Genomic DNA, 26,590 nt, shown 5'->3' with positions numbered 1-26,590 from the left:
GATTATTTATTCTGATATTATAAATTAAGAACTATATTTTTAGTGTGAAGAATAATAATATAAATTTTAATGACAACACATTCATAGTATAAAAATTTAGTGTTCAATAAAAATAGTCTGATTGTAATTGATAAATTTTACCTGCCATGAAGTGTCAAAACTATTTGAATAGCTCCAAAATGTCAATGATATAGATTTCAAGATGATGCTATTGATGTTTCTTTACTGATTTTTCTTCAAATGCTATGTATATATTAATAAAATATAAAGTTAATCCCTTAGTATTCCTTGTATATATATAATTGATAAAGCATCTTTCCAAATCGCTGACTTTTTAATTAATAATAATAACCGAAAAGAAAAAAAAAATAATGATTAAACAAATGAGGACAGTTGGTTAAGTGCAACCTTTTTCCAAATTAAAAAGAAAATCATAATGAAGCATATCTTTCTTTCTATTCGCCAACCCCACTGGCTACTGGAAAATTAAAAAGACAATAATACCCTTTTGGACCTACCAAATATCAATGACGCCCGCTATGGCGCCATGTCGTCGCTCTTCCAATAATCTCATATTTTATCATTCTTAATCACGATTAAATCATAATTAACGATTATATTATAATGCCAATAGCTTTCACTGCTCTGTTTTCTCTGTTACTTATTAAACCGCATCGTCATTGCTTACAATCTCTCGTTTCTGTTGGCCACTCTTAACTTTCTCTCTCATTTTCTTCTTTTTTTTTTTAGTTTTTTCCTCTCTCTTTCTCTCTCTGAGCTAACGATAAAAACCAGAACTCGTTGTTTCTTGTTTTGTTGTTTTCTCTGATCACCAAGGCTTTTCTTTTTATTCACATTCACACCTCTCATACACAATTAACAGGTAAAGGAGATTCTCTCTCTCTCTCTCTCTCTCTCTCTCTCTCTGATCACTTTCAGTACACAACTTAGCTCCTGACGTCGTTTATCTTTTCCCTTGTTTGCCTTTTCGCGTCTTCTTGTTTATAATCACGAGGATCATAGTTGTTGAAACTTGCGAGCTTATTCGTTTTTCCCTGCTAAAACTTTCCAGAAAGTAATTTCTGCTTAACCAAACAGAAGAAATTAATTGGAAGTAACGACATCAGCTTATATTTGTAAACTTGCTTGTTATTCAAGTAAATAAGGGGAAAAAGACGTTGTTTCTTTTATGATTTGTTGTCGCTTTGTGTTGTTGCAGAATTAATTTGCGATGGATTATGCATTTACTGAGTGAAGAATAGAGATTGACGAGTGATAAGAAAATGGCCTTTGAGCCGTTGGTTTGGTATTGCCGGCCAGTGGCAGATGGACTGTGGACAAGGGCGGTGGAAAATGCCTTTGGAGCCTATACACCTTGTGCCACAGACACTCTGGTGGTGGTTATTTCTCATTTGGTTCTCGTGGCTCTCTGCATGTATCGAATATGGCTCATTAAGAAAGATTTCAAGGTCCAGCGATTCTGCTTGAGGTCGAAATGGTATAACTATTTCTTGGGTCTACTAGCTGGTTATTCTACTGCGGAGCCTTTATTCAGATTGATCATGAGAATTTCAGTTCTGAATATAGATGGACAGATGGGTCTTGCTCCTTATGAGGTGGGTTCTTTATTATTTCACTATTTAGTACCTTCTAGTTTCCTTCTGTTTTGTATTTCTTTACTAGCAGAGTTAATGACATTGTAAATGTCTCTTTGTCAGACATTACTAGTCAATGTTTAAATCTGACTTCTTATGTGCCATTTCAATGCGTCAGTTTATGCATGAAAATGAAGTAGATGCATGTGCAACAACTCTTCAGTATTCATTCCTTTTTAGAGGAAATCCCAGATTGTTTGAAATTTTTATCCTTGGATAAATTATGCACATTTTTGTGGATTAATTAGGGGAATGTCGGTTTATATTGTTATCTTTTGAACAGGTCAATTTGCTATATTTGTTTTGTTTGTTCCTTTTCATTCACTCAACAATCACGGTATTTACCCACGCTTTCTATGTTTTACATGCCCTGTTAAATTAATGATGATTTTATTGGCAGATTGTTTCCTTGATTATTGAGGCTCTTGCTTGGTGCTCTGTGCTTGTCATGATCGGTGTTGAAACCAAAGTCTACATTTGTGAATTTCGATGGTTTGTTAGATTTGGGGTCCTTTACACTTTGCTGGGAGATGCAGTGATGTTCAATCTTATTCTTACGGTGAAACAGTTCTACAATAGGTTTGTATGCTTTAGTTACTCTACCTTGCACATTTTGTGCTAATCTTGACCTATCCATTCCACTTTAAAGCATGATAAATGATTTCTTTTTGTCAAGTTATGAACAAATTTTCATAAAAAAAAACTATAATTGGGTAAAGGCAAACTCATGTTTCATATTGTTTGTGCAGTTCTGTACTGTATTTATACATCAGTGAGGTCTTTGTTCAGGTTTGTTGCTCCTTTGTTCCCTTTCTTCCTTACGGTTGATTTTTTATTTTATTTTTATGTGTTTGTAGTTGTAAAGTCAGTTAATCTTGTGACTTATGCTGGTATTAGCTCCCTTAAGTTGGCCAGATATAGTTTGTTATGTGTGTGTTTGTACTTTTGCTTTTTAGTTGTATGGAAATATTAGTCACAGCTTAGGCCTGTTAAATGACCCCAGGCCCCATTATCAAAAGCATGCTATATGGCATGTCATGCCTATCAGTGTGGGTTCTAATATTCCAAAAAAATGATCTTCTTAAATAATATTTATTGTTGATTGTTTTCCAGTTACCCAGTTATCCAATTTTGGTTAGTTAGAAGCCATTCGAGCCCACTTCTGCTAGGGAGTAGGGATCCTGTTGGGTGCTATCGCTGACAGTGGAACTTGTTGAGCCTCTAGAGCTGAAATTGTATTCCTCTAATGAAATTGGGCTTATTATTAATGCTTGGATTTATTACACAGATCGACACTACTGAATTAATGGCATAACATGATTTGTATTGCCAAGGGCGTTGTACAATTTACGTTAATTCTGGTGGGCAAAGATGAATATATATTGTGCCTCTGAACAGGATCTAGAATAGAAGATTGTTTATTGTTGAGGAGGATTTATTTGCATTAAACATGGCAATTTAGTCCTGATATGATTGTTGTTCTGCTTTAGGTTTTGTTTGGAATACTTTTGCTTGTGTATGTTCCTGACTTGGATCCTTACCCTGGTTACACTCCCATACGGACTGAATCTGTTGACAATGCTGAATATCAAGAACTTCCTGGAGGAGAGTACATATGTCCTGAGCAGCATGTCAATGTATTTTCCAGTATGTATAATATATTTGTCCTAAATATCTCGTTGCTAGAAACTTTCAAATTGTCTTGCATGCTGACTGATGTATTGTTATTTTTAAGATAAAAATGATAAATTATGTCAACTGTGTTATGATATCTAAAAATGGAAAATAAGTTTTTATGGAACATTCACTATACTTGTTTTATACCTTTCTTATTAAAGTTATTGCTCTTTGTTTTATTTACAAACTCTGCTAAAATGCTTTTCCTCTATGCTATTAGTAGTGTGTAACTACACTTGAATTTAGATGTATTAACTGTTATAATTTGCTTAAATTGTTTGTAAATGGATATGGATGAAGTTACTAAGATCATTTCAGCTATATTTTTGCACCCTTGATTGGCCATACATTAATAATGGAATGGTGTGGAGTAAATTCACTTTCTTCTTTGGGATGCAGTGCATTTATATGATTGTTTAGCTTCCTAATTTTTTTGTGTTTCATTTTTCTTTTCCTAGAAACTATTTTCGCATGGATGAATCCCATAATGAAGCTAGGCTACAAAAGGCCTCTCACTGAGAAGGATATTTGGAAATTAGACACATGGGATCAGACTGAAACACTTAACAACAGGTGTGTGTTTGTTTTACCTTTACTTGTTTCTAATATGTTTTGTGCATGGCGAAGTATGTGTGATGTGTTATGCTAACTCTATAGGTTCCAGAAGTGTTGGGCTGAGGAATCACAAAGGCCTAAACCATGGCTTTTAAGAGCATTGAACAGTAGTCTTGGAGGAAGGTACAGATTTTGATAATCTTTTAATTTTCTTTTCTTTCTTTCTCATGCCTTATAGTTCAGTTATAGAAGTAAATCTAGAACATGTTCATTATTGTTATGGTTAACATTTTATTTATGGTTTTGAAAGAGAGGAGGTGGAGACGTGGAATTGAAGACAAATAACCAAAGTGTATATATAATATTCAAAATTAATAAAGTACTATTTAGGAGATATTACTTGGAGAACATCATTTTCGCAATAATATGATAGGGTGAAACGTAGAACTTGTTGACAATCTTGATTACTATTATGATGTTTTTGTTTTCATCAACTGTTTTTTGTTTATTAATGCAATAGCAACAACTAGTGTGAAATAGGACTTTCACAATGAACTCAAACTCAGTCCAATCTGGCTATAGACTTGACAAGTGCTGATTAGTTCTTTTGTGATTTTATTGATGTATTTGTGCATGCCTAAAAAATGAGTAGTATTAGGACTTGTTTAATGAGTAAGCATGTATTTTAAAGGAATCATTCTACTATTGTGAATATTCGTGTTTCTGTGTGTTAATGAGCAATTTAGTGAAATTTCAAATTTACCTGCTCATTCATTGGTAAGGAACAACATTGTTTTGTAGTTGACTAGTCAACATTTATTGGCTCTGTCTTAAAGAAAAAAAAAAAAAAAGAAAGAAAGGATAAGGAAAGAATGGTCATCATCTCTGGGTCTTGCCTGATTTGACATGTATTGACCTAGTGATATTGATTTACTCTTCCTTGACTAGTGGTTTTGTTGATGAGTTGATTTTCAGCTTTGGGATTTATTTTTGCAATCAAATGATTTTATTGAACTAATTTGAGATATGAAAGATGCTAAAACTGAATGAATACCATATGTGTGCCTAAAGGAATGCAATATTTCTACCTGTTATATTAAAAGTTCGATAAGTGCTTTTCAATTCGCCCATTTGTTTAAAAGTGTGCTTCTTTGTAATTACATGTACAGGTATCTAATTGATATTCCCTTTTCCTGTTTGTAGGTTTTGGTGGGGAGGCTTTTGGAAGGCAATGTCTTTATCTTTCTAAAATTAAATTTAGATATTATTTTGGTTATTGAATTGGAAGCAAATTATTAATATACACATGAATTTATAAGAAGCAATTTAGGCCTATGTTTGATCGGAGTGGATTTTAATCTTTCCAAGTTTAAAACTAGTGTTTGTCGGTATCTTTTGTGAAAAGTGATTCCTATTAAATAATTATGGGAGTTGTATTATATTTGTAAGATTTTGAGTTTTATAATGATTATAACACAGAACACATAATTGACAAGAGTTAAATCTGCCTAACATATTTTATATGATCATTATCTCTCTTACCTACTTCTTCTTTGTCTTATGTATAGAGGTTCAATTTATATATTGCTTTTATTTGCATTAAACTTATTATAACTTTTTGTACGATTCAATCTATCTTGAGAAGAATCTCTTTTTTGTATTATCAAATTTGGTACATTAATTTCCTAAACATGATTTTTTTTTTGTCTTTTAAAAAACTTGCGTAAAATGTGCTCGCACTTGAGAATACATGTTGCTTTATTATTTTCATCAATAAGCTTACATATTTGATGTATCTATTCCTATTTTTTATAACTGATAGATTGGCAATGATGTTTCCCAATTTGTGGGGCCACTCCTATTGAACCAACTCCTGCAGGTTAGCTCTTTTTTTGTCTATGTTTTGTTGGATAAATGATCAACCTTCTTTCTTGTCTGCTCCATAAGGTTGAATTTTAGATTTCATTCATTCTGGTTTTCAAGTTAATATTTAATTTATTCTTAATTATTTCTTATGCTGGTGGTGGTGGAATGAGGAAGTACAAAAGGCAGTGAAGAGAAAGAGGGAATGGTATAAAAAATTACCTAAGTGTAATAATAATGAGGCATATGAATAGTACAAGATAGCAAAGAAAGAGGCAAAAAAGGCAGTTAGTCAAGCAAGAGCGCAAGCCTTTGAAAAATTATATAAGAAACTTGAAACTAAAGAAGGGGAGAAAGATATTTATAGATTAACAAGGAGGAGAGAAAAGAAATGTCAAAATCTCAATCAAGTTAGGTGTATTAAGGATAAAGAAGGAAAAATGTTGGTGAAAGATGAGGACATTAAAGAAAGATGGAGAAATTATTTTGATAATCTCTTTAATAATAGCCAAAGTGGTAATAGCGTGAATATAGATTACAGAGCAATAGAAAATAATGTGAATTATACTAGAAGGATTAGATCTTCAGAAGTAAAGGAAACACTTAAGAGAATGAAAGTGGCTAAAGCCTGTGGACTCGATGGAATACCAATTGAAGTGTGAAAGTGTTTGGGAGATATGGGAGTGGCGTGGTTGACTAAATTGTTTAATAAGATTTTAAATTCAAAGAAAATGCCTGATGAATGGAGGAGTATTTTAGTACCTATTTTTAAAAATAAGGGAGACATACAGAGTTGCTCAAACTATAGGAAAATTAAACTCATGAGCCATACTATGAAGTTTTGGAAGAAAGTTGTGGAACATCTACTACGTTATGACACTTCTATCTCTCCCAATCAATTTGGCTTTATGCTCGGTCGTTCAACTATGGAAGTGATCTTTCTCATTAGAAGCTTGATGGAGAAATATAGAGATGTGAAGAAAGATCTACACATGGTTTTTATCGATTTGGAGAAGTCTTATGATAATGTTCCAAGAGATGTCTTATGGAGAGTGTTAGAACAAAAGAGGATATCTATTAGGTACATACAAGTGTTGAAAGATATATATGAAGGAGCAACTACTATTGTGCTCACAGTGGGAGGGGATACAAGAGATTTTCCTATCTCAGTTAGATTACACCAAGGTTCAGCTGTAAGCCCTTACCTTTTTACATTAGTTCTAGATGAATTGATGAAACATATACAAGAAAGTATCCCTTGGTGCATGATATTTGCAGATGATATAGTTTTGATAGATGAGACACGAGAAGGAGTCAATAGAAAGCTAGAGCTTTGGAGAAGCACTCTAGAGTCAAAGGGCTTTAAGTTAAATAGAACGAAGACAGAATACATGCATTGTAAGTTCAGTGAAGGCCGAACTGGTGATACGGAAGGAGTTAGATTGGATGGAGTGGTATTGCCCCAAAGTAATCACTTTAAATATCTCAGCTCAATCCTTCAAGTAGATGGGAGATGTAAGAGGATGTTAGTCATAGGATTAAGGCCGGATGGTTGAAGTGGAGACGTGCCATGGGAGTTTTATGTGTAAGATTCTCAATAAGTTGAAAAGAAAATTTTACTGTACAACCATACGAACGGTCATGTTATATGGTAGTGAGTGTTGGCAATGAAGGAGTCGTATATGTCTAAGATAAAAGTTGCGGAGATGAGAATGTTAAGGTGGATGAGTTGCCATACTAAGCTAGATAAATTCTGTAATGAGAGTATTGAAGAAAAGGTAGGAGTGGTGTTAATTGAGGATAAATTGAGAGAAGAGAGATTGAGATGGTTTGGTCATGTGAAGCGTGGACATACGGAGGTTCCAGTTAGACAAGTAGAGCACATTGGGTTAGAAGATAGAAAGAAAACAAGGGGTAGACCTAAACTGACTTAGAGGAGAGTAGTACAACATGACCTAGAAACATTACACATTTTTGAGAATTTAACCAAAAATCGTTTAGAATGGAGAAAGAGAATCTATATAGCTGATCCCAATAAATTTTTGGGATAAAGATTTAGTTGAGTTGAATTGAGTTGAGTTATTTATTATGCTGGTGGATAATATTGGTTTAGGGTGGTATGCAATTACCATTTATTTTAGTATATGACATCGGTTAAAAATTATTTATCAATAATGCTTATATCAATCCTTTGATATTCTTTTGATGCAAAGAACAAATAATAGTAAATGCATATATGTTGTTCTAATCTTTTATATTTGTCTCCATGTTCATTTCATAATTTCTTTATCACATCATGTGATTCAGTTCATCTACACATGGTAAGACATTTATGATATTTTATAATATGGCTCTTCTTGTTCTTATAGATTAAGGATTGGATACATTATGGTGGAGGTCTGATGTTGTCCTAAAACCTTTTTAAATTGTGAAGATATGTTTTTAGGGTGAGGGGGTCTGAGCATGGGTTTGATGTTTACAATTGGTAGATATGCAATGTGTGGCTTTCTGAATGAATGTTTTCCTATACTATTTCACTTACTTTATTTTTTGGGCTACATGCAGTCTATGCAAGAAGGCGATCCAGCTTGGATTGGATACATCTATGCTTTCTCAATTTTTGTTGGGGTGGTATGATACATATCCTTTATTCATCCAAGTGTTAAGTTTACTTTCTAATTTAGCTTCTTCTGTGATGTTTCAACAACATGAAATGCTGCATTTTGCTGTGCCTTTGTGTATTGATTATTTAAAATCCATGCCTTTTTGAGGTGAATGGGTAGACGTGTATCTATTATTTGTCTATTAGAAGCAAAATGATGAAATAGTATAATAAATGTCTTAGATTAAAAATGCTCTATATGATGATTCTAGCTCTTGTGCATTGGGTGGATAAATTTCAAAAGTTGTCCATAAACTTTGGGGGCTGTAATAAAAATGTCCTTGAACTTAAAAATATAAGATAAAACCCCTGAACTTTGAAATTTTCCATAGGGAAATCCTTTTAACCCACAATAGCCGGTTATAAACTGATGTGAACAATCTAGATTGGCGATAACGTGGAAATTATTGTTGTTTTCATATGTAAAGTCCCTCTAATAAGCTACTATATATCTAGTGCTTAATTATCTCGTGTGGTTGATATTCCTTAATGGTTGATCTGTAGAGAAAATCATAACCGGTTTTGCTACTATCACATAGAGGAGAGAGAATTGTCTACATCACCATCACTCTGGATTGTATAAACCAGCTATTGGGAGTCGAAAGGATTTTACTATGCAAAATTTCAAAGTTAAAGAGAAGGGGGGGGGGGGGGGGGGGGGGGGGTTTTGTTACATTTTTAAGTTTAGGGACAACTTTGTTACAATTCCTAAATTTCAAAGACAACTATTAAAATTTATCCTGCATTAGGCATTTGTTGTTACCCTATGCTCATTTTTTCCTATTTTGTTCTAATTTATTTTGTAAAAAATAGCTTTGTTGATTTAGGCTGTTACTTCTCCTTGCATGTCCTTATTCAAGTGCATTGTATACTTAATTTAGAAATTGAGTAATAAATATACCTGGGATTTCTTACTTGCTGTAGTCTTTTTTCAGGTATTTGGCGTGTTATGTGAAGCTCAATATTTTCAGAATGTCATGCGTGTTGGTTACCGGCTCAGATCAACTTTGGTAATATCAGTTTGTTGGCTTTTATGTATGTAGTTTGTAATTTGATAATGAGAATCAACTTTGCTAAAATGAACTTGCTATTGAAGACTAACCTACTAGAAAAGTGAATTACTTCACTAGAGAACAATATAAAAACAAATGTTAAACATAGAAATCAGGGAATAGAATATTATGTGGCCTCAAGAATTATTCTTATTCTTATTGAAACTTGGAATCAACATTTTTTTAATAAAAAACTATTTCCATACTGATTAACTCTGGGTGTAATTGCTTCAACAAGAAGGGTAAAATAGCAAATCTCAATCTTGTTTATGCATTATTATTTTGTTGGAAGAAAGAGACAACCTCAATGGGTTTGTTGTTGGGTCGGCAAAGAAATGGAAAGCTATTTGAATGGTTTTGTTATTGTTGAACTTAGATTCATATTCAGGTTCTTGCTCGTCTTGAAAATTCTGAATTTGGACAGTTTCGTTATGTTTTTATCTCTTATGTTTTTCAGATTGCTGCTGTATTTCGGAAATCTCTAAGGCTAACACATGAGAGTCGGCAAAAGTTTGCATCTGGAAAAATAACCAATTTGATGACTACTGATGCTGAAGCACTTCAGGCATGTTCTTTCATGACAATCTTTTATGTGAATCATGATGTTCTTGATTGCTAATGACAGTAAATGTGCTTTCAAACTTGCTGTAAAAACTAGTCTAGATATATATAATGATTGCTAAAAAAGCATCTCAAAATAGTGTGCAATATGCCATTTTTCTATTTTAAGCACAACACTCAATTGGCATATGTATCCAAGAAGGGAAATGCCGTCACCAATTATAATCCTGCAAAGTCCTTTCTTTCAGAATTTTGCATGACTAATTTCTTATAGCCCTTAAATACACATAACCATGCATGCATAACGTATTTCCTACACTGTTTTGGTATTGTAACCATATAAAAATATTCTAACTGTAGAAAGAGATGATTCTCCTTAATTTCAATTAATCTGTACATGGGTATATATATACAATTGATTCCTATAATTGTGTTCTACTAATTAGGAAGAAATCCTAAATAAGAAATCATAAATAGGAATACAGAATACAGAATATACAGAGAAATAATATAGTGATTGACTTTCCATAACACTCCCCTTCAAGTTGGAGCATAGATGTTAATCATGCCCAACTTGTTACAAATGTAGTCAATCCTAGCTCCATTCAGAGCTTTTGTGAAAATATCTCCTAACTGCTCTCCAATTTTGATGTGTCCTGTTGAGATGTTCTGTTGTTGAATCTTTTTACGAATAAAGTGATAATCAATCTCAATATGTTTGGTCCGCTCATGAAACACCGGATTAGAAGCAATATGGACAGCAGCTTGATTATCACACTACAATTTCGCAAGTAGGGAGGTCTTAAAACTTGTCTCATTTAGTAATTGAAGTTTCCACATTACCTCACATACTGATTGTGCCATGGCTTTGTATTCGAATTCAGCACTAGATCGAGAAACTACACTCTGCTTTTTACTTCTCCAAGACACCAAATTTCCTCCAACAAAAACACAATTTCTAGTAGTTGACCTCTTGTCAACCTTAGATCATGCCCAGTCAGCATCTGAAAAACATTCAACATTCAAATGCTCATGATTACCATATAACAAACCTCTTCCTAGAGCGCCTTTCAGATAACACAAGATTTATCCCAAGGCTTCCCAATCAGCAACAGTTGGGAAAGACATAAACTGACTTACCACACTAACGGCATAAGGAATGTCAGGACGAGTGACTGTAACAAACCCAGGTGGTTACTCCATATACACCTCCTCCTGAAGATCACTATGAAGGAAAACATTCTTGATATCCAATTGGTGTAGGGGCCAATCATATGTAGCTGCTAAAGAGATAAACAAGCGAACAAAAGTAAGTTTAGCTACAGGAGAAAAAGTGTCAGAGTAATCAATCCCCTCATTCCACCACTGTGTGCTGTTGCCTGATCTAATACACCATTAAAGGACTTCTAAGGGAGTGAGATTAGACTGAAAAGCAGATAGAAGACTAGAATTACCTGTCATGTGATCTTTCGCACCAGAATTAATAACCTATTTGGATGAGGAAGACACAAGGCATGTAGTGGATTTACCTGACTCAACGATCGCAGTGACAAGGGAATTGGTAGGCTTTAGAGATGCCTGATACTGGAAAACTGTGCAAAATCCTCTGCAGATACCAAAATAGTTTTCTCAGAGGAAGATACTATAGAATTCTCTTCTGCCATATTTGCCATCTATGATCGCTGATTTTTCCTCTGAAGTTGCGGACAATTATATTTTATATGGCCAGGCTCATAGCAATAATAACAAATGACTCCTCTTAAGTCTTGATTAGAACTAGCCTCTCCATTACGCTGATTACTTCTGTTGTCTGTAATTCCTCCTCTACTTCCTCTTCTATTACCCTGTTGTCCATTTGGATTACGGCTAATAAGAGCACTACTGGCAGGCTGTGAAGATTGGGTACTCTCTGTACGAAGGACCCGTGTGAACGTTTCATGCAAAGAGGAAATCTCAAAACTGAAGAGAATTTGAGATTTAGCAGTCTCATACTCTAAAGGAAGGCCTGCAAGAAAACTCATAACAGCCAGTTGCTCCCGTTGGGCCTGCTGAACTTTCACATCAGGACTAAAAGGCAACAATACATTAAGTTCCTCATATACTCGTTTAAAATCCGTAAAATAAGCCGTGAGAGACTTATCCTCTTTCTCAGCACGGTAGAATGCCTTACAAACATCATAAATACGGGAGATATTCCCTTTACCAGAATACAGAAAATCTAAGTAATCCATCAATTCCTTAACAAATTCACAATGATTAATTAAACTAATTACCTCACTGTGAATCGAGTTTTGAAGCTGCAAAAACAACAGAGCATCATCCCTTAGCCAAGTTTGTCGTGTATCATCCGTAGGTGGATCTTTAGTAAGGTGATCATCTTTATCAATGCTACGCAAATAGACCCTAACAGTCTTACTTCACTCCAGGTAATTCGAACCATTAAGTTTGTGTTTCGTGATCTTAGTTATTATCGGAATCACATCAGAAATAACATTCTTATTGTCTACCATTTATTGAGACAAAGAAAACTGACCGAAACGTTAATCCAAAGTGCTTATAGCAGCAAAATAACCCAAAATCACAAATCAAGCAAATACCGAAATAGGATCTGAGAGCCAAACCTCAGAAGTCCTTTAATGGTGTATTGGATCAGGTAACAGCATACAGTGGTGGAATGAGGGGGTTGAGGCGACGCCGGCGATGTTGATCGGAGTCGAAACGGCCCATCGGCGGCCAAGATCTCTCCTGAGATAGGTGGTGAGAACAAATAGTCACCCTAGATAGATGACTTGCTCTGATACCATGTAGAAAGAGATGATTTTCCTTAATTTCAATTAATCTGTACATGGGTATATATATACAATTGATTCCTATAATTGTGTTCTACTAATTAGGAAGAAATCCTAAATAGGAATACAAAATACAAAATATACAGAGAAATAATATAGTGATTGACTTTCCATAACACTAACTATTGAGGTCACAGTTTACCTGTGAATAATAGGTTGGGCTTGCACCTTCCATATGATTTTTGATTTTTTGTTTACCACACTGGAGATATAAATTAGTTCAAATGCATTAAATACTATAATCAACGAGTTTTTTGGGAGATAGCGAGATCAAAGAGAGATGGAGATGCTGCTTTGATTATCCGTTTAAAGCGAGTTGTGAGAATGACTTTACAAACCTTAATGTTCTTTTGATAGAGAAGAACCTTAACTACAATTGACTTTCTTGCTAAAAGTGTTCTAAAAATTATCATGACGTTACTTTAATGAGGATACATATAGGATCTTCCTTTCTGTGGTTGCCTTTGATGTATATAACGGGACTTAGCCTCGTATATTTATGTAACTGGGTCATGTTATGCCACCTATAACTTGAAGTACTGTTTCTGACGAGGTGTTTTCTTTTCACTAATGTTTCATCTACTGTTTAATTAACATGCCTTGGTGAGTATTAATTACTGATTGCTGATTTCCATCAACAGCAAATATGCCAATCACTTCACACTCTGTGGTCAGCTCCGTTTCGTATTGTCATTGCAATGGTTTTGCTTTTTCAGCAGTTGGGCGTTGCATCACTTCTTGGTGCACTAATGCTAGTACTTCTGTTTCCCATACAGGTACGTGAAAGTTTCTTCCCTTTTTGCTCAATCGTATCTGATCTGTAGTAGTTTCACGCTAGATGTTGTTTTCTTATCTTTCCATTTGGTCAACTTTTATTTTCATTCCCAAACACTTGATTTTTCCCCAGAATCTACTGTTCTTTTAATCTATTTTTCTGTCTTAAGATTGTGCAGCTTTAAAAGGAGTGTTCTACCTTTCTGCTTTAACATATTTCAGCTCCTGAGTACTTTTATCTTCTTTCATCACTCTCCTTTCAGAAATTTTTGCTTCTAATACACAGAGTGGTGGAATCTACTGAGGGTTATTTTGATCTGTTTCTTATATATAAAAAACTTATGTATAGTTGCACCTGATTTGTGAATTCTTTTGATCTAATTTATTACGAGAAAAAGGATTATTAAAATTTTGAAGAATGGAGTCCAAGAAAAACTTATGAAATATGATTTGTAATCGTTAATGCACATGTATTTTGTTTAGTCCTTCAATTAGATTGTCCCTAATTCTGCCTTTACCTCACTCTCTCTCTCACTCTCTCTCTCTCTCTCTCTCTCTCTCTCTCTCTCTCTTGCATGTTGGAACAGACATTTGTTATAAGCAGAATGCAGAAATTGTCTAAGGAGGGCTTGCAGCGCACTGACAAGAGGATTGGCCTCATGAATGAAATTTTGGCTGCAATGGACACTGTGAAGTATGACACATTTTCTAAAGTTTTTATTTATTTATTTATTTTCTTGAGGGTATCTACTGACTTTTTTTTTTTATTTGTTATTTTATTATGCTGAAATGGCTTAGATGTTATGCATGGGAGAATAGTTTCCAGGCTAAAGTTCAAACAGTTCGTGATGATGAATTATCATGGTTCCGAAAAGCATCACTACTGGGAGCGGTATGGCCTGTAACTTATTTGATGGAAATTCCCTTTTCTTTTTGACTATGTAGCTTGGAAAATCTAAAATATTGATGTTATCTTTCAATTTATTGTGTTTTAACTGTTATTTTGGTGATCTTGTTCCCTGGGTCTTGATTCTGGTTTGCGTGCATGTCTTACTACCCGCTTCGAGAGCTTGAAAATGGTTGATGTTGGAAATCCTAGAGACTTCAGGACAACTTATTCTAGGAAAAATTATAGAAAATAGTTATTTTATTTCAGTAGTTTTATTTATTTGTAATTCCCAATTGTTAAGAATTCCACATGTAATAAAGACACCAAGTGTAAAGGGTATATAAGGGTGAAAGGCCAACTAACTAAGTGGTTAGTTCTAATCTTTTACCAATGGTTGGTCCAAACTCAAGTAAGCCCAAATTTCATATTTCAAGGATTCTAGCTTGCAATCCAGTTATTTCACCTCCACCCTTCAATTCAAAATTCTAATGTGTTATTAGAGCAGGTTGGGCCCAGTTTCAGTTCAATTTCCTGGAGTTGCTGCTGCATTTCAATTTCGGGCTTGTCTAGATGACCAGTCCCATTAAGAACCAATTTGGTTTCAAGGGGAGGATTTCAAGTTATTAGTGCCAATTGAATGTCCAGTCCCAGTTGCCACTTAAGGGGGAGTGTTAAGAATCTTACATCTAATGAAAACACAAGTGTAAATGGTATATAAAGATGAAAGACCAACTAACTAATTGGTTAGTTTTAACTTTTCACCACTGGTTGATCCAAGTCCAAATAAGCCAAAATTTCATACTTCATGGATTCTAGCTTCCAGCCTAGTTATTCACCTCCACCCTTCAATTCAAAATTCTAATACTAATTAGTGTTGAAATTCAATTAGAAAACTTGAGACATGAAACTCAACTCAAGCTTTATTGAGTTTCACTCTTTGTGTTAGAGCTCAACGCAAAAAGGCTTGAACTACTTGAGCTTAGCTTGACTCAACTTGAATGCTATTGAAAATGTAGGTAGATTTGTTTAGTAATCTTGAATTAAATCTCAAGTAAGCTTAAGTTAAAGCTTGAATTCGTAAATTATTATTTAAATAAAATATAAAATATATTTAAAAATTATGTACAAGAATAAATAGGCAAATAACTTCCCGAGGGCCTAGCTACTCAAGTTTATTGTTGTAATACTTGCACTTGGCTTGTCTTGCTACCCAGGTTTGAGCTCAACTTGACTAAAACCCATTTGAATTCGAATATTTAGCAAGCCAAGTCCAAGTAGTTCGTGAGTAACTCAGCTCATTTGCACCTCTTCTTGTGTTGCAGCCTATAATTCATGCTGAAACTTCCATGCGTAGAAGCTGAATGCTCAGGCTTAGGACAACTTTATTGATTAATGATTATTGTTAGGATAATTTGTTTATACCTGAAACAAAATCTTTCTATTTATTCTATAATCCTTACATATGGTTAAATGCTTTTTATGTTCTTATTGATCATAGTCATTTACATTGCTTGAATCTGAATGTTGGCTGATTGACGTGTGACACGGTTATTTATGGTTTTTGTTGATTTGAGATGATGCATATTTTTGCTCATTGCTTGTTTTGCAGTATAATGGTTTTATACTAAACAGTATCCCTGTGGTGGTGACTGTGATTTCATTTGGTATGTTCACTTTGCTTGGGGGAGATCTGACACCCGCAAGGGCATTTACATCACTTTCCCTGTTTGCCGTGCTTCGCTTCCCCCTCTTTCTGCTTCCTAATATAATTAACCAGGTTATTTTATTTGCCTCTTTATTCAGTATCTTGTATCTTGCTTACTGCTGAGATATTGCTCATAATATTATTGTGGAAAGAGGAAAATGACAATGGGGATTATTTTCCTCTCCTAATTGATTTACCTGCTGCCACTCATGTTCTAATTTTAGAAGAATATTTAGTTTAGATTGTTTTGATTAATTCAATTGGTAAAATTGACAGTCAATTTTTATTTTGAAATAGATGATGGATCAGCCAAAATGACTTGATTATTTAAAAACAATGTAGCCAATAAGTGATTGAATACTTTTCTAATCAGAGGCTAATAAATTTGAAGATGAACTTGAAATGAAAAAAAACAAAATATATGTCAGAAATATGTTGACAAGTACATTATAAATCACCATTTTTAAATATTTCAACCAAATATTTGATGGACAGCTTTTAATTTTCTCATTGCCATGAATGTAAAAACAATGCCTTTTGTCATAGTATATGATCCTCTTCTGTTGTTCTCTTTCTTTCTGGAGGATTTCTTATTTTCCTTTCCGTATAAATTTTCATTTCTTTGCCTGAATGATATATATTATATGCTTGCATGTCCCCTAGTTGCTTGTGTAGTTTGGTTCTGATGATGTTGTAATCCGACAGGTGGTGAATGCAAATGTATCCTTAAAGCGTTTGGAGGAGCTACTTCTAGCTGAAGAGAGAATCCTTCTACCAAACCCACCACTTGAGCCAGAACAACCAGCCATTTCCATGAAAGATGGATACTTTTCTTGGGATTCAAAGGTTCAATTCATCAACTTTGCTGCTTTAAGTCGTGTGCATGTGTTTTGCCTGTTTGTGGTCATTCATGCAACTACTTCTTAATACATCAACTTTTCTATATCTGTGGTTAATTTGGTGCTGAATAAAGGTGATTGTTTATTTGTTTAAATATCTATGTAACTTTTTAAATTTTATCTTTTGCCCTTTGCTCAACACTGACTGATGAATCTTTATTACTTGAATGCTTCAAGATGAGTGAACTGAAGCAACCACAATAGCATAAAATGATTTTGACTTTCATGCTGTTGTACATTTAGCCACTCGTTCATAAATATAAAAATAAACACATCCACAAACCTGTGACATGTAATCTTTTGAGTAGCCAGGGAAATTCAACATAAAGTGTCATGCTGCTACAATTGCATTTGAGTTGTTGAATCAATGGAAGAACAGTTATACTGAATCATTACTTTGTAGTCCTTATTATAGCAATGCTAATTTAATTTCAGGAAATTATACGATGTACACAAGCTGGCAACAATACTTCTAACTTTTGATAATTTAATATTTACTCCAGGCAGAGAGGCCTACATTATCAAACATCAATGTGGACATACCTATTGGTAGCCTAGTGGCAATTGTTGGTAGTACAGGAGAGGGAAAGACCTCGCTTATTTCAGCAATGCTTGGGGAGCTTCCTGCGATATCAGATTCAAGTGCTGTTATTAGGGGATCAGTAGCTTATGTTCCACAAGTTTCATGGATTTTTAATGCAACTGTAAGTTATGGCATGCTTATGCTTTGTAATTTGCAAGTTATTTTGTATATTAGTAATTTATCCCCAAAAAAGGGAAAAAGTATGTGTATGTATGTTTTGTGTGTGAGTTCAGGTCACTCCTATGTTAATGTTAGTGGCTTTTGAGGATAATAGCAAATCTGATATTGCTGCTTGAATTGATGTGGTTAAGGTACTCTGTTACAACATAATTTACTAACTTCCAGAGCCTATTCCTGCAGGTACGGGACAACATACTTTTTGGATCTCCCTTTGATTCAGTAAGATATGAGAAGGCAATAGATGTGACTTCATTGCAGCATGACCTTGACTTACTGCCTGTAAGAGAAAGTTATTATATTATGTAGCTAGTCCTTGTGGATGTGCAAATATCAAATCTTTTAGCAATTTTCATTCCTGAATTTGTTTTCTCTCTCATGTTATTGATTGCTAGGGCGGTGATCTCACTGAGATTGGTGAAAGAGGGGTAAATATTAGTGGTGGGCAGAAACAAAGAGTTTCCATGGCTAGGGCTGTGTATTCCAATTCAGATGTATACATTTTTGATGATCCTTTAAGTGCTCTTGATGCTCATGTAGCTCGACAGGTAAGATAGTCATGCATTGTTACTTGAACACAAATTGTTGTTTTGTTATCATTGTTGCTCCTACAGACTAGTTCTAACCAAGTATGTTTTGTGTTATGATCTTGTGCATCTCCCATATGTCATGATGACATTTTTTGTTTGTGCTTGTGAGAATTAAGATTCTGGGTTGGGTCTTTAAGATCATTGTTAGGATTTAATAATTGGACAGACTTGACTGCTACTTGGTATATGAAATAAAAAACCTAATCCTATGCTTGTCACATATGGCTCTTTGCAAACTTAATAGAGGGCTATTAAAGGATAAGGTTAGTTCCCAGCCATCTCCTGCCAAAGAATGGTGGCTATTGGAGATATTCCACTCTTTCAAAATTATTGCAAGAATGGTTGCTTACAGCCTCCCCTTTGTTTCTGGCCCAAGATTCTTACATTGCACCATAGTGTAAGAATTATTGGTGCTTTTTTGATAGCTGTTGAGCTAGAAATTTATTTATCTCTTGTAATGACATATATGTTTAATTTGGAAATTCATGTACTTTGAAGAGCTAGTGTACAATGAGTATTAGTTTGCTTTGCTAGAGCCTCACCGCATTGCCTTTCTCATGTCTTCAAATGAATTCTGTTGAAAACTTCCTTTTAACATAAAGTTTTTGTATTTTCATATTTGTTCCTCTTTGCATCCATTGCAATTAGGGTTTTAAAAAAATGGCTGTATTGTCTTGTATCAGTCCAATCACAGAGGAAGAATGGCTGGGCCATTTGGGATTGGGTGTTATCTGGTTGGTGAATTTGGGAATTACGGGTGTTTTCCATGTAATGGTGTAGATTGCACAAAATATTCATCACACTTATACACCATTATGTAAGAGACAATAAGCACATTAGATGTAGAAAAAAAAATGAGGAAAAGAAGAGGAGGGGGAGAGAGAGTATCTCTTTCTTTCAGTCTTCTATTCCCTTTTTTATTTTTTATTTTAACTCTATTTCTAAAAATCCTAACTCTTATTTAGGCCTTTGTAAAACCACACAAGTGGACCTTCTTTTAAAGCCTATTTAGGCTAAGTTTGAACTTTTATATTTTTAAGTAAAAACAGCTCCTAAGTCAACCGATTTATGTAAAAAAGAGCTGTGTTTCACAAATTTGTTTTACAATTAGTTTTTTTCTTTCTTTAGAAGTCTTCTTTTTCTTTTTTACATTTTTATTGTAGACTTAATATTCAATTTTAAACATTGTTATTTCCATTAAAAAGATGGTGCCACTATTCATCAACTACTACTAGAAATCATAATTTATTTTAGATGTTAAAGTGTATTAATATGTGCATGTTTGGCTAAATATTCAGTACACCGTGAATTTGAATTATATATATATATATATATATATATTTTACTTATTTGAAAAAATAAATCACAGCAGCAAAGGTTGATAAGATTTAATAATTTAACACTGCAAACATGACAGTCACCATTAATGAAAGCCCCGATTTCACTGCCAAGGTCCCCAGGCTTAAATCCAGGGAATGAATAATGTCAACCATTCATAAAGTGACAAAGACTTTTTCATTTTCCTTCCATCCTTTTGTACGTCCTAACTATTTTAGCTATGATTGTCTATGTGTTTATGATGAAGCCATCATAATTTTATTTTTATTTTCTGGACAAATGTTCTGTTATCTTCAGGTTTTTGATAAATGTATCAAGGGAGAATTGAGTAGGAAAACAAGAGTTCTTGTCACAAACCAGCTCCATTTTCTTTCACATGTTGACAGAATTATCCTGGTCCATGAGGGTATGGTTAAAGAGGAAGGAACCTTTGAGGAGCTCTCCAACAATGGAGTGCTGTTCCAAAAGCTGATGGAAAATGCAGGAAAAATGGAAGAGTATGTGGAAGAAAAGGGAAACGGTGAAACTGTTGATATTAAAACCTCTTCAAAACCTGTTGCTAATGGGGCAATCTTGCCTGAGAATGCAACTGAGACCAAAAAACAGAAGGAAGGCAAGTCTATTCTTATCAAGCAGGAAGAACGAGAAACAGGTGTTGTCAGTTGGAAAGTTTTGATGAGGTAATAAAATCTTGACTGTTTTGCTTCAATTATCTATCAATGAAATGCAATGTCTCTCTTTTATATGCATGGTTTCAGGAAGCAAACCTAACTTCCCCTAAAGCAATATATAAAATGAAACCAACGTACTAATTTGACACCAGAATCTCTTACCTCTAATATGCCTTGAGTATCTCAATTTGGATTATGAGTTTCGTTGTTTCAACTACTGAGGATGGTTTATAACCTAATTCACTATAAAATCACCATGTCTTATATTTGATGTAAGAGTTGCATTGTCTTTAAGCGTCAGTGATTGTTACCAAATGAAAAGTTCTTGCACTAACGTTATGTTGGGAACTAGAATTTGATGGTAATGGGCATTGAGATTGAATTGATGATGGTCCTTGCTATGTTCGTCTTGCCAAATGAATACTGAAAAATATGATTCTCTTAGCTGCTCTTTGTTTCTTCCTTTGATCATCCACACATTTTTATCCTTTTTTCTTTCTCTTGGATCATCTAGTTTGTCAGGAAAGATTGGGAAGTTTGTTGTGTGGCAATAATCATATGTTCATATTCACCCAACATAATTTACATGTTAAATCACTGATTAAGAGTTCAACATTATGAACCAAAGTATGCAATGGCAAGGCATCTGAGAGGTTGATTGATTTGTTGGAATGGAATGTTTTAAAATACTCTGGTGGATTTCATTACAGCATTTATAACACTTTAATGACTGCAAACCAAATGCATAAAAGAATGCATGAAAGGTTGGCTTATCAGCCTCAGAAATTTCAAACCGTAAAAGGAAAGGAGAAAATGAAGAAAGAAATCAACCACTAAACATATAAAGCATAAATTTGTGGGATAATTGGCCGAGGGTGAGAATGGAGAGGCTGCTTGCTGCATGAGTTTCTGTTTCAAGAGCAACAATTTTACTGATCCTTATGTGATGTGTGATGTAATTGCCAGTTAGTTTCAGTTATACAGCTCGTCTATGTTTTCCCTTAAATTCTGAAGAGTGTGATAATAATCTCTTTCAAGGTACAAGAATGCATTGGGAGGTGCATGGATCGTAATGATACTCTTTATGTGCTATGTCATGACAGAAATTTTGCGAGTTTCAAGTAGTACTTGGTTAAGTAATTGGACGGATCAAGGCACTACAAAGATCCATGGGCCTCTTTACTACAATCTCATTTACTCTCTTCTATCAGTTGGTCAGGTATGTATCAACTGGATGATAAGTGAGTGCAAGTTCTACATATATATTTATTTACTCATTGTTTTCCATCATTCTTTCTAGTATAATTTATTTTTATTGCCTACTAAGGAAGTGGAAGCATCTTTACCATCTGACAAATAAATTTTGTTTTAATAGCCAATTCCTCTTCCCTTTCTCGATTTACAGGTTTTGGTGGCATTATTAAATTCATATTGGTTGATCATATCGAGTCTTTATGCTTCCAAGAGGTTGCATGATGCTATGCTCAATTCCATATTGAGAGCTCCAATGGTCTTCTTTCACACCAATCCACTTGGACGCATTATCAATAGGTTTGCAAAGGATCTGGGTGACATTGATCGGAATGTGGCCCCATTTGTGAATTTGTTTCTGGGTCTAGTGTCGCAGCTCCTTTCTACATTTGTCCTCATCGGAATTGTGAGCACTATGTCTTTATGGGCCATAATGCCACTTTTAGTTCTGTTTTATGGAGCCTATCTATATTATCAGGTACATGAACTTCTTATTCCTTTGTTATAAAGGTTTTCATCCAACATGTAAATGCATTTTTCAGTTATCCCTTCCCCACCCCACCACCCCCCACAATTATCTTCTTTTCATTTTATTTGTATGATAACTGGCTACTCATGGTAGGTTGGAAAATTGAATGTTGTGGGTTTTATCCATATAGTGCTTGCTAAGCATTTAAATTATTGACATTATTTTGGCCTTCAAGATGTTAATGCAGATTCTAATTGAATAGTTACAGTTACTAAAGTAATTTGATGTGATTATGCCCTAGAATGTCTTGATCTTTAGTAAATGCAAAAATCTTGGTCAGCTGTAGGTAAATTGTTTTTGGATGGAATTTAATAGGTGTGCAGTGTCATATTTAACATAAGACTTGTCTGTGTGCCAAAGCCTTACTCCAATAATTTGGGTTGGTTGTCTTTAAAGGCCATTGTGTTTATGGCTTTTGTGTTCCATTCCTCTCTTCTGGTTCTATGCTTCCTTTTTGCCTTTTAACGCTTCAATGTGAATCAAACCACTTATGCTGCATCTTAGCCAGAATTCCTTCATGTCATCCATAGTCATTATTAATTGACCTGAGTGCTCATAAATGCTATTGTTTGTGATTTTATCCCTACATGCATAGCATTTTGCTTAAAATCAAACCATAACAGAATAACTTCCTAGATTTCTGCCAATAAATGTATTCTCTTAGAGAAAACTTCTGATTCTGTACTATGAAATAGCTTGTTATAGTATCATTCTTTATTATTGCAATTATTTTTGGGATTAAGCAACAAATATGTTAAGGTTGCAGAGCAATTTTGGCAGATAAATACTTTCTATTTGTAAGCACTTGTTTATTTTTGAGATTTTAGTTTCAATTAAGTACTACTTTGTTTTATAGAGCACAGCACGTGAAGTAAAGCGCTTGGATTCTATAAGTAGATCACCTGTTTATGCACAATTTGGAGAAGCCCTGAATGGTCTTTCTACTATTCGTGCATACAAAGCTTATGATCGGATGGCCGAGATCAATGGTAGATCTATGGACAACAATATCAGATTCACCCTTGTCAACATGAGTGCAAATCGCTGGCTTGCTATCCGTCTGGAAACATTGGGAGGCCTAATGATTTGGCTTACGGCAACTTTTGCGGTGATGCAGAATGGAAGGGCAGAGAACCAGCAGGCATTTGCATCTACAATGGGTCTGCTTCTCAGTTATGCTTTAAATATTACAGGTTTACTGACCGGTGTACTCAGACTTGCAAGTTTGGCTGAGAATAGTTTAAATGCTGTAGAGCGAGTTGGCACATACATAGATTTGCCATCAGAGGCCCCCCCAATTATTGAGGGCAATTGTCCCCCTCCAGGTTGGCCTTCATCAGGATTAATCAAGTTTGAGGACGTTGTCCTGCGATACAGGCCTGAACTTCCACCAGTCCTACATGGACTGTCCTTCATAGTTTCTCCAAGTGACAAGGTTGGGATAGTTGGAAGGACTGGAGCAGGCAAATCTAGCATGCTCAATGCTTTATTTCGAATTGTGGAACTGGAAAGAGGAAGAATCTTGATTGATGGTTGTGATACTGCAAAGTTTGGATTGATGGATCTTCGCAAAGTACTTGGAATTATACCACAATCGCCAGTTCTTTTTTCAGGTACAATCTATCTATGAAGTATAATCCTGGTTTAAATCGTGATCATAAGACTGGTCATTTAACTTGATTTTATTCTGTCTAGGAACTGTGAGGTTTAATCTTGATCCTTTCAATGAACACAATGATGCTGATCTTTGGGAGGCTTTGGAGAGAGCACACTTGAAGGATGTAATCCGAAGGAATTCTTTAGGTTTGGATGCTGAGGTACATGCTTAAATTTTTTTTGTCAGATTTCTATTATTTTCATTAAGTGGGGAAAATGATTCTGCTCCACGAAATTTCCATGCAAGGGGTTATTTTATCATCATCAAGGTCATCCAATATGGGAGGTAGATCCCATGTTGTAAAGCTTGTCATAAAGATCTCTTGAACCGCATAAGTATGAATTATTCTGGATGAAGAGTAGTGGCTTTTAAATACCTTTCTGTTGTCATCACAGCTTTTTTGTCTGACTTGAACAGTTAAGAACCTTCTCTTAAAAAAAAAAAAAAAAAAACCTCTTTTTTGGGGGATTTGAGGGTGGGGGAGAGGATTTGCATGCATATGTCCTTCAGAACTCAGCAAAACTAGGATAAAGTTGAGCCAGAAGATCTTGATTCAAGATAGATTCATGAGCAACATCACATTCATCATCTTTGCTATCATTAACTTTACGGCGTCTTTTCTCTATTCTATGCCAATTATAACTTCCCATGGTGTATCACTTAAACTCACACTGCACTTCGTTTCACATTTCTGGCTGGTGGTCACCTCATTACATGAAATGAATAACACAGTTTTAATTTTTTTTAGGATGCCACTGCCTAATTTATATAAGGTTAAATAACACACACACACACACACATATATATTTATATGTTATCTTGATGAACAGTTAGAACAAGGAACGCATGCAATAATTTAGTGTCTTGCTGTGATGTTTTCTTGGTGTTGGTAGTCAACTTACATATGATAGTTCTTTTTGAATCAGTACTACCAATATAGTACTAATTTGAGCTATAATCTTGCTCACATTTTGTTAAGGTTTCGGAATCTGGGGAGAATTTCAGCGTTGGACAGAGACAGCTGTTAAGTCTTGCTCGAGCATTGTTGCGGAGATCAAAGATACTTGTTCTTGATGAAGCTACTGCTGCTGTTGATGTGAGAACTGATGCTCTTATTCAGAAAACCATTCGAGAAGAATTCAAATCATGTACAATGCTAATCATTGCTCATCGACTTAATACAATCATTGATTGTGACCGGATCCTTCTTCTTGATTCTGGCCAGGTATGCCTCCAATTTGAAGCTTTACTCTGGCCAGGCGTGCATGAATATCTGTAGGAGAGATCCTGCTCTGCCGTGCACTGACAGATTTCTCACCTGATTGAAAATTTTGATTTTTTTCTCTACGTTATTTATTTATTCATTGAATGTGTCATATTTCTTCTTCAGGTTCTGGAATATGATACACCAGAGGAACTGTTATCAAATGAAGGTAGTGCTTTCTCTAAGATGGTTCAAAGTACAGGGGCTGCAAATGCTCAGTACTTGCGCAGTTTAGTACTAGGTGGGGAAGGAGAGAGTAAGTTTAGAACACAAGAGAACAAACAGTTAGATGGGCAGAGGAAATGGCTGGCCTCTTCTCGTTGGGCTGCTGCTGCGCAGTTTGCCCTTGCCGTTAGCCTGACTTCATCACATAATGACCTTCAGCGGTTGGAAATTGAGGATGAAGACAGCATCCTGAAGAAAACAAAGGATTCAGTGATAACTTTGCAGGGAGTGTTGGAAGGGAAGCATGACAAAGTAATTAGTGAATCACTAAATAAATACCAAATTTCCAGAGATGGCTGGTGGTCAGCTCTTTACAAGATGGTAGAAGGTACAAATTGATTGCCTCTTGTTGTAGCACATGGACCCCATATAACCTTAAATGATTGCTTACATTCATATTTCTCTGTGTTATATGAAATTTTCTTTTTTTATCAATTAATGCATACTTCTATCTAATTTGTATTTTTTAACACTAAATCCGTGTCCTGATCACGAAGCTTACAAAATGGATATTGCATCACTTTGTTAAACCTTTAGGTTGCTAGTGTTTACTACATAGTAATCAGTTCATTAAAAAAGTGGATGCGATGAATGTTTTTGGATGGTCATTTTTGAAGCATCTGCAAATTGCACTGGCATTTATGGTCCATCTCCTAGCATGGAGCAACTTAGCATTTGTTGCATTTATTTTAGCTCTTCCTTCAATTATGCATTATCTTTATTCATTCATTTTTTTTCATCCCTCTGCAGGTCTTGCCATGATGAGCAGATTGGGTCGAAATAGACTTCACCAATCAGAGAGCTTTGAAGACAGATCAATTGACTGGGACCATGTTGAAATGTAGGAAGCAATAGACTTCACCAATCAGAGAGCTTTGAAGACAGATCAATTGACTGGGACCATGTTGAAATGTAGGAAGCAATACTTCTTTGGATTTCAAAAACATGGTTTATAACTTTGCTTGAAATTGTATCAGTCTCCTGATATTTTTGCATGTAACCTTTGGAATTTTGTCCATGTGCTTCAGATTATGTTATTTCAGGATAATCCCCTTTGTACACTTGACTCAGAGATGGGTTTGGACTTAAGTGGGATCTTCAAATATATGTAAAGAATTAGGACTTCCATAATACCTTCATAATCAGTTCTCAGTTACTTTTTAA

General features: G+C 34.8%; 1 protein-coding gene across 3 annotated transcripts; it reads left to right on the top strand.

Moving 5' to 3' along the window:
• The first annotated feature begins 721 nt into the window (after positions 1-721).
• On the top strand, positions 722-26,590 carry LOC110637888 (ABC transporter C family member 2). Of its 3 annotated transcripts, none has more exons than XM_058132230.1 (28): positions 722-883; positions 1,220-1,616; positions 2,056-2,234; positions 2,405-2,444; positions 3,146-3,302; positions 3,791-3,905; positions 3,990-4,070; positions 5,091-5,115; positions 5,710-5,766; positions 8,316-8,381; positions 9,348-9,422; positions 9,922-10,029; positions 13,516-13,650; positions 14,236-14,342; positions 14,447-14,540; positions 16,147-16,314; positions 16,948-17,088; positions 17,645-17,845; positions 18,085-18,183; positions 18,297-18,449; positions 20,127-20,509; positions 21,539-21,719; positions 21,906-22,229; positions 23,137-23,893; positions 23,976-24,097; positions 24,917-25,162; positions 25,328-25,754; positions 26,177-26,590. In XM_058132230.1, exons 2-28 carry the CDS (start codon positions 1,284-1,286, stop codon positions 26,269-26,271), a joined length of 4,869 nt encoding a protein of 1,622 aa, XP_057988213.1. In that variant the 5' UTR covers positions 722-883; positions 1,220-1,283; the 3' UTR covers positions 26,272-26,590. The 3 variants fall into 3 exon arrangements, with proteins under 3 accessions (XP_057988213.1, XP_057988215.1, XP_057988214.1); XM_058132232.1 differs by lacking the exon at positions 722-883 and adding an exon at positions 926-1,075; XM_058132231.1 differs by lacking the exon at positions 722-883 and adding an exon at positions 926-1,114.

This window comes from Hevea brasiliensis, chromosome 13 (assembly GCF_030052815.1).
Source record: "Hevea brasiliensis isolate MT/VB/25A 57/8 chromosome 13, ASM3005281v1, whole genome shotgun sequence".
In the NCBI taxonomy this organism is placed as follows: domain Eukaryota; kingdom Viridiplantae; phylum Streptophyta; class Magnoliopsida; order Malpighiales; family Euphorbiaceae; genus Hevea; species Hevea brasiliensis.
This window is presented reverse-complemented; position numbering and strand designations above follow the sequence as displayed.

What these genes read in the sequence shown, in the direction of transcription:
- LOC110637888 (XM_058132230.1), top strand. Translation starts at nt 1,284, where the DNA reads ATGGCCTTTGAGCCGTTGGTTTGGTATTGCCGGCCAGTGGCAGATGGA. An exon ending in TCAGTGAGGTCTTTGTTCAG is followed by an intron (nt 2,445 to 3,145) that starts GTTTGTTGCTCC and finishes GTTCTGCTTTAG; the next exon opens with GTTTTGTTTGGAATACTTTT. An exon ending in TTCTTCTTGATTCTGGCCAG is followed by an intron (nt 25,163 to 25,327) that starts GTATGCCTCCAA and finishes TTTCTTCTTCAG; the next exon opens with GTTCTGGAATATGATACACC.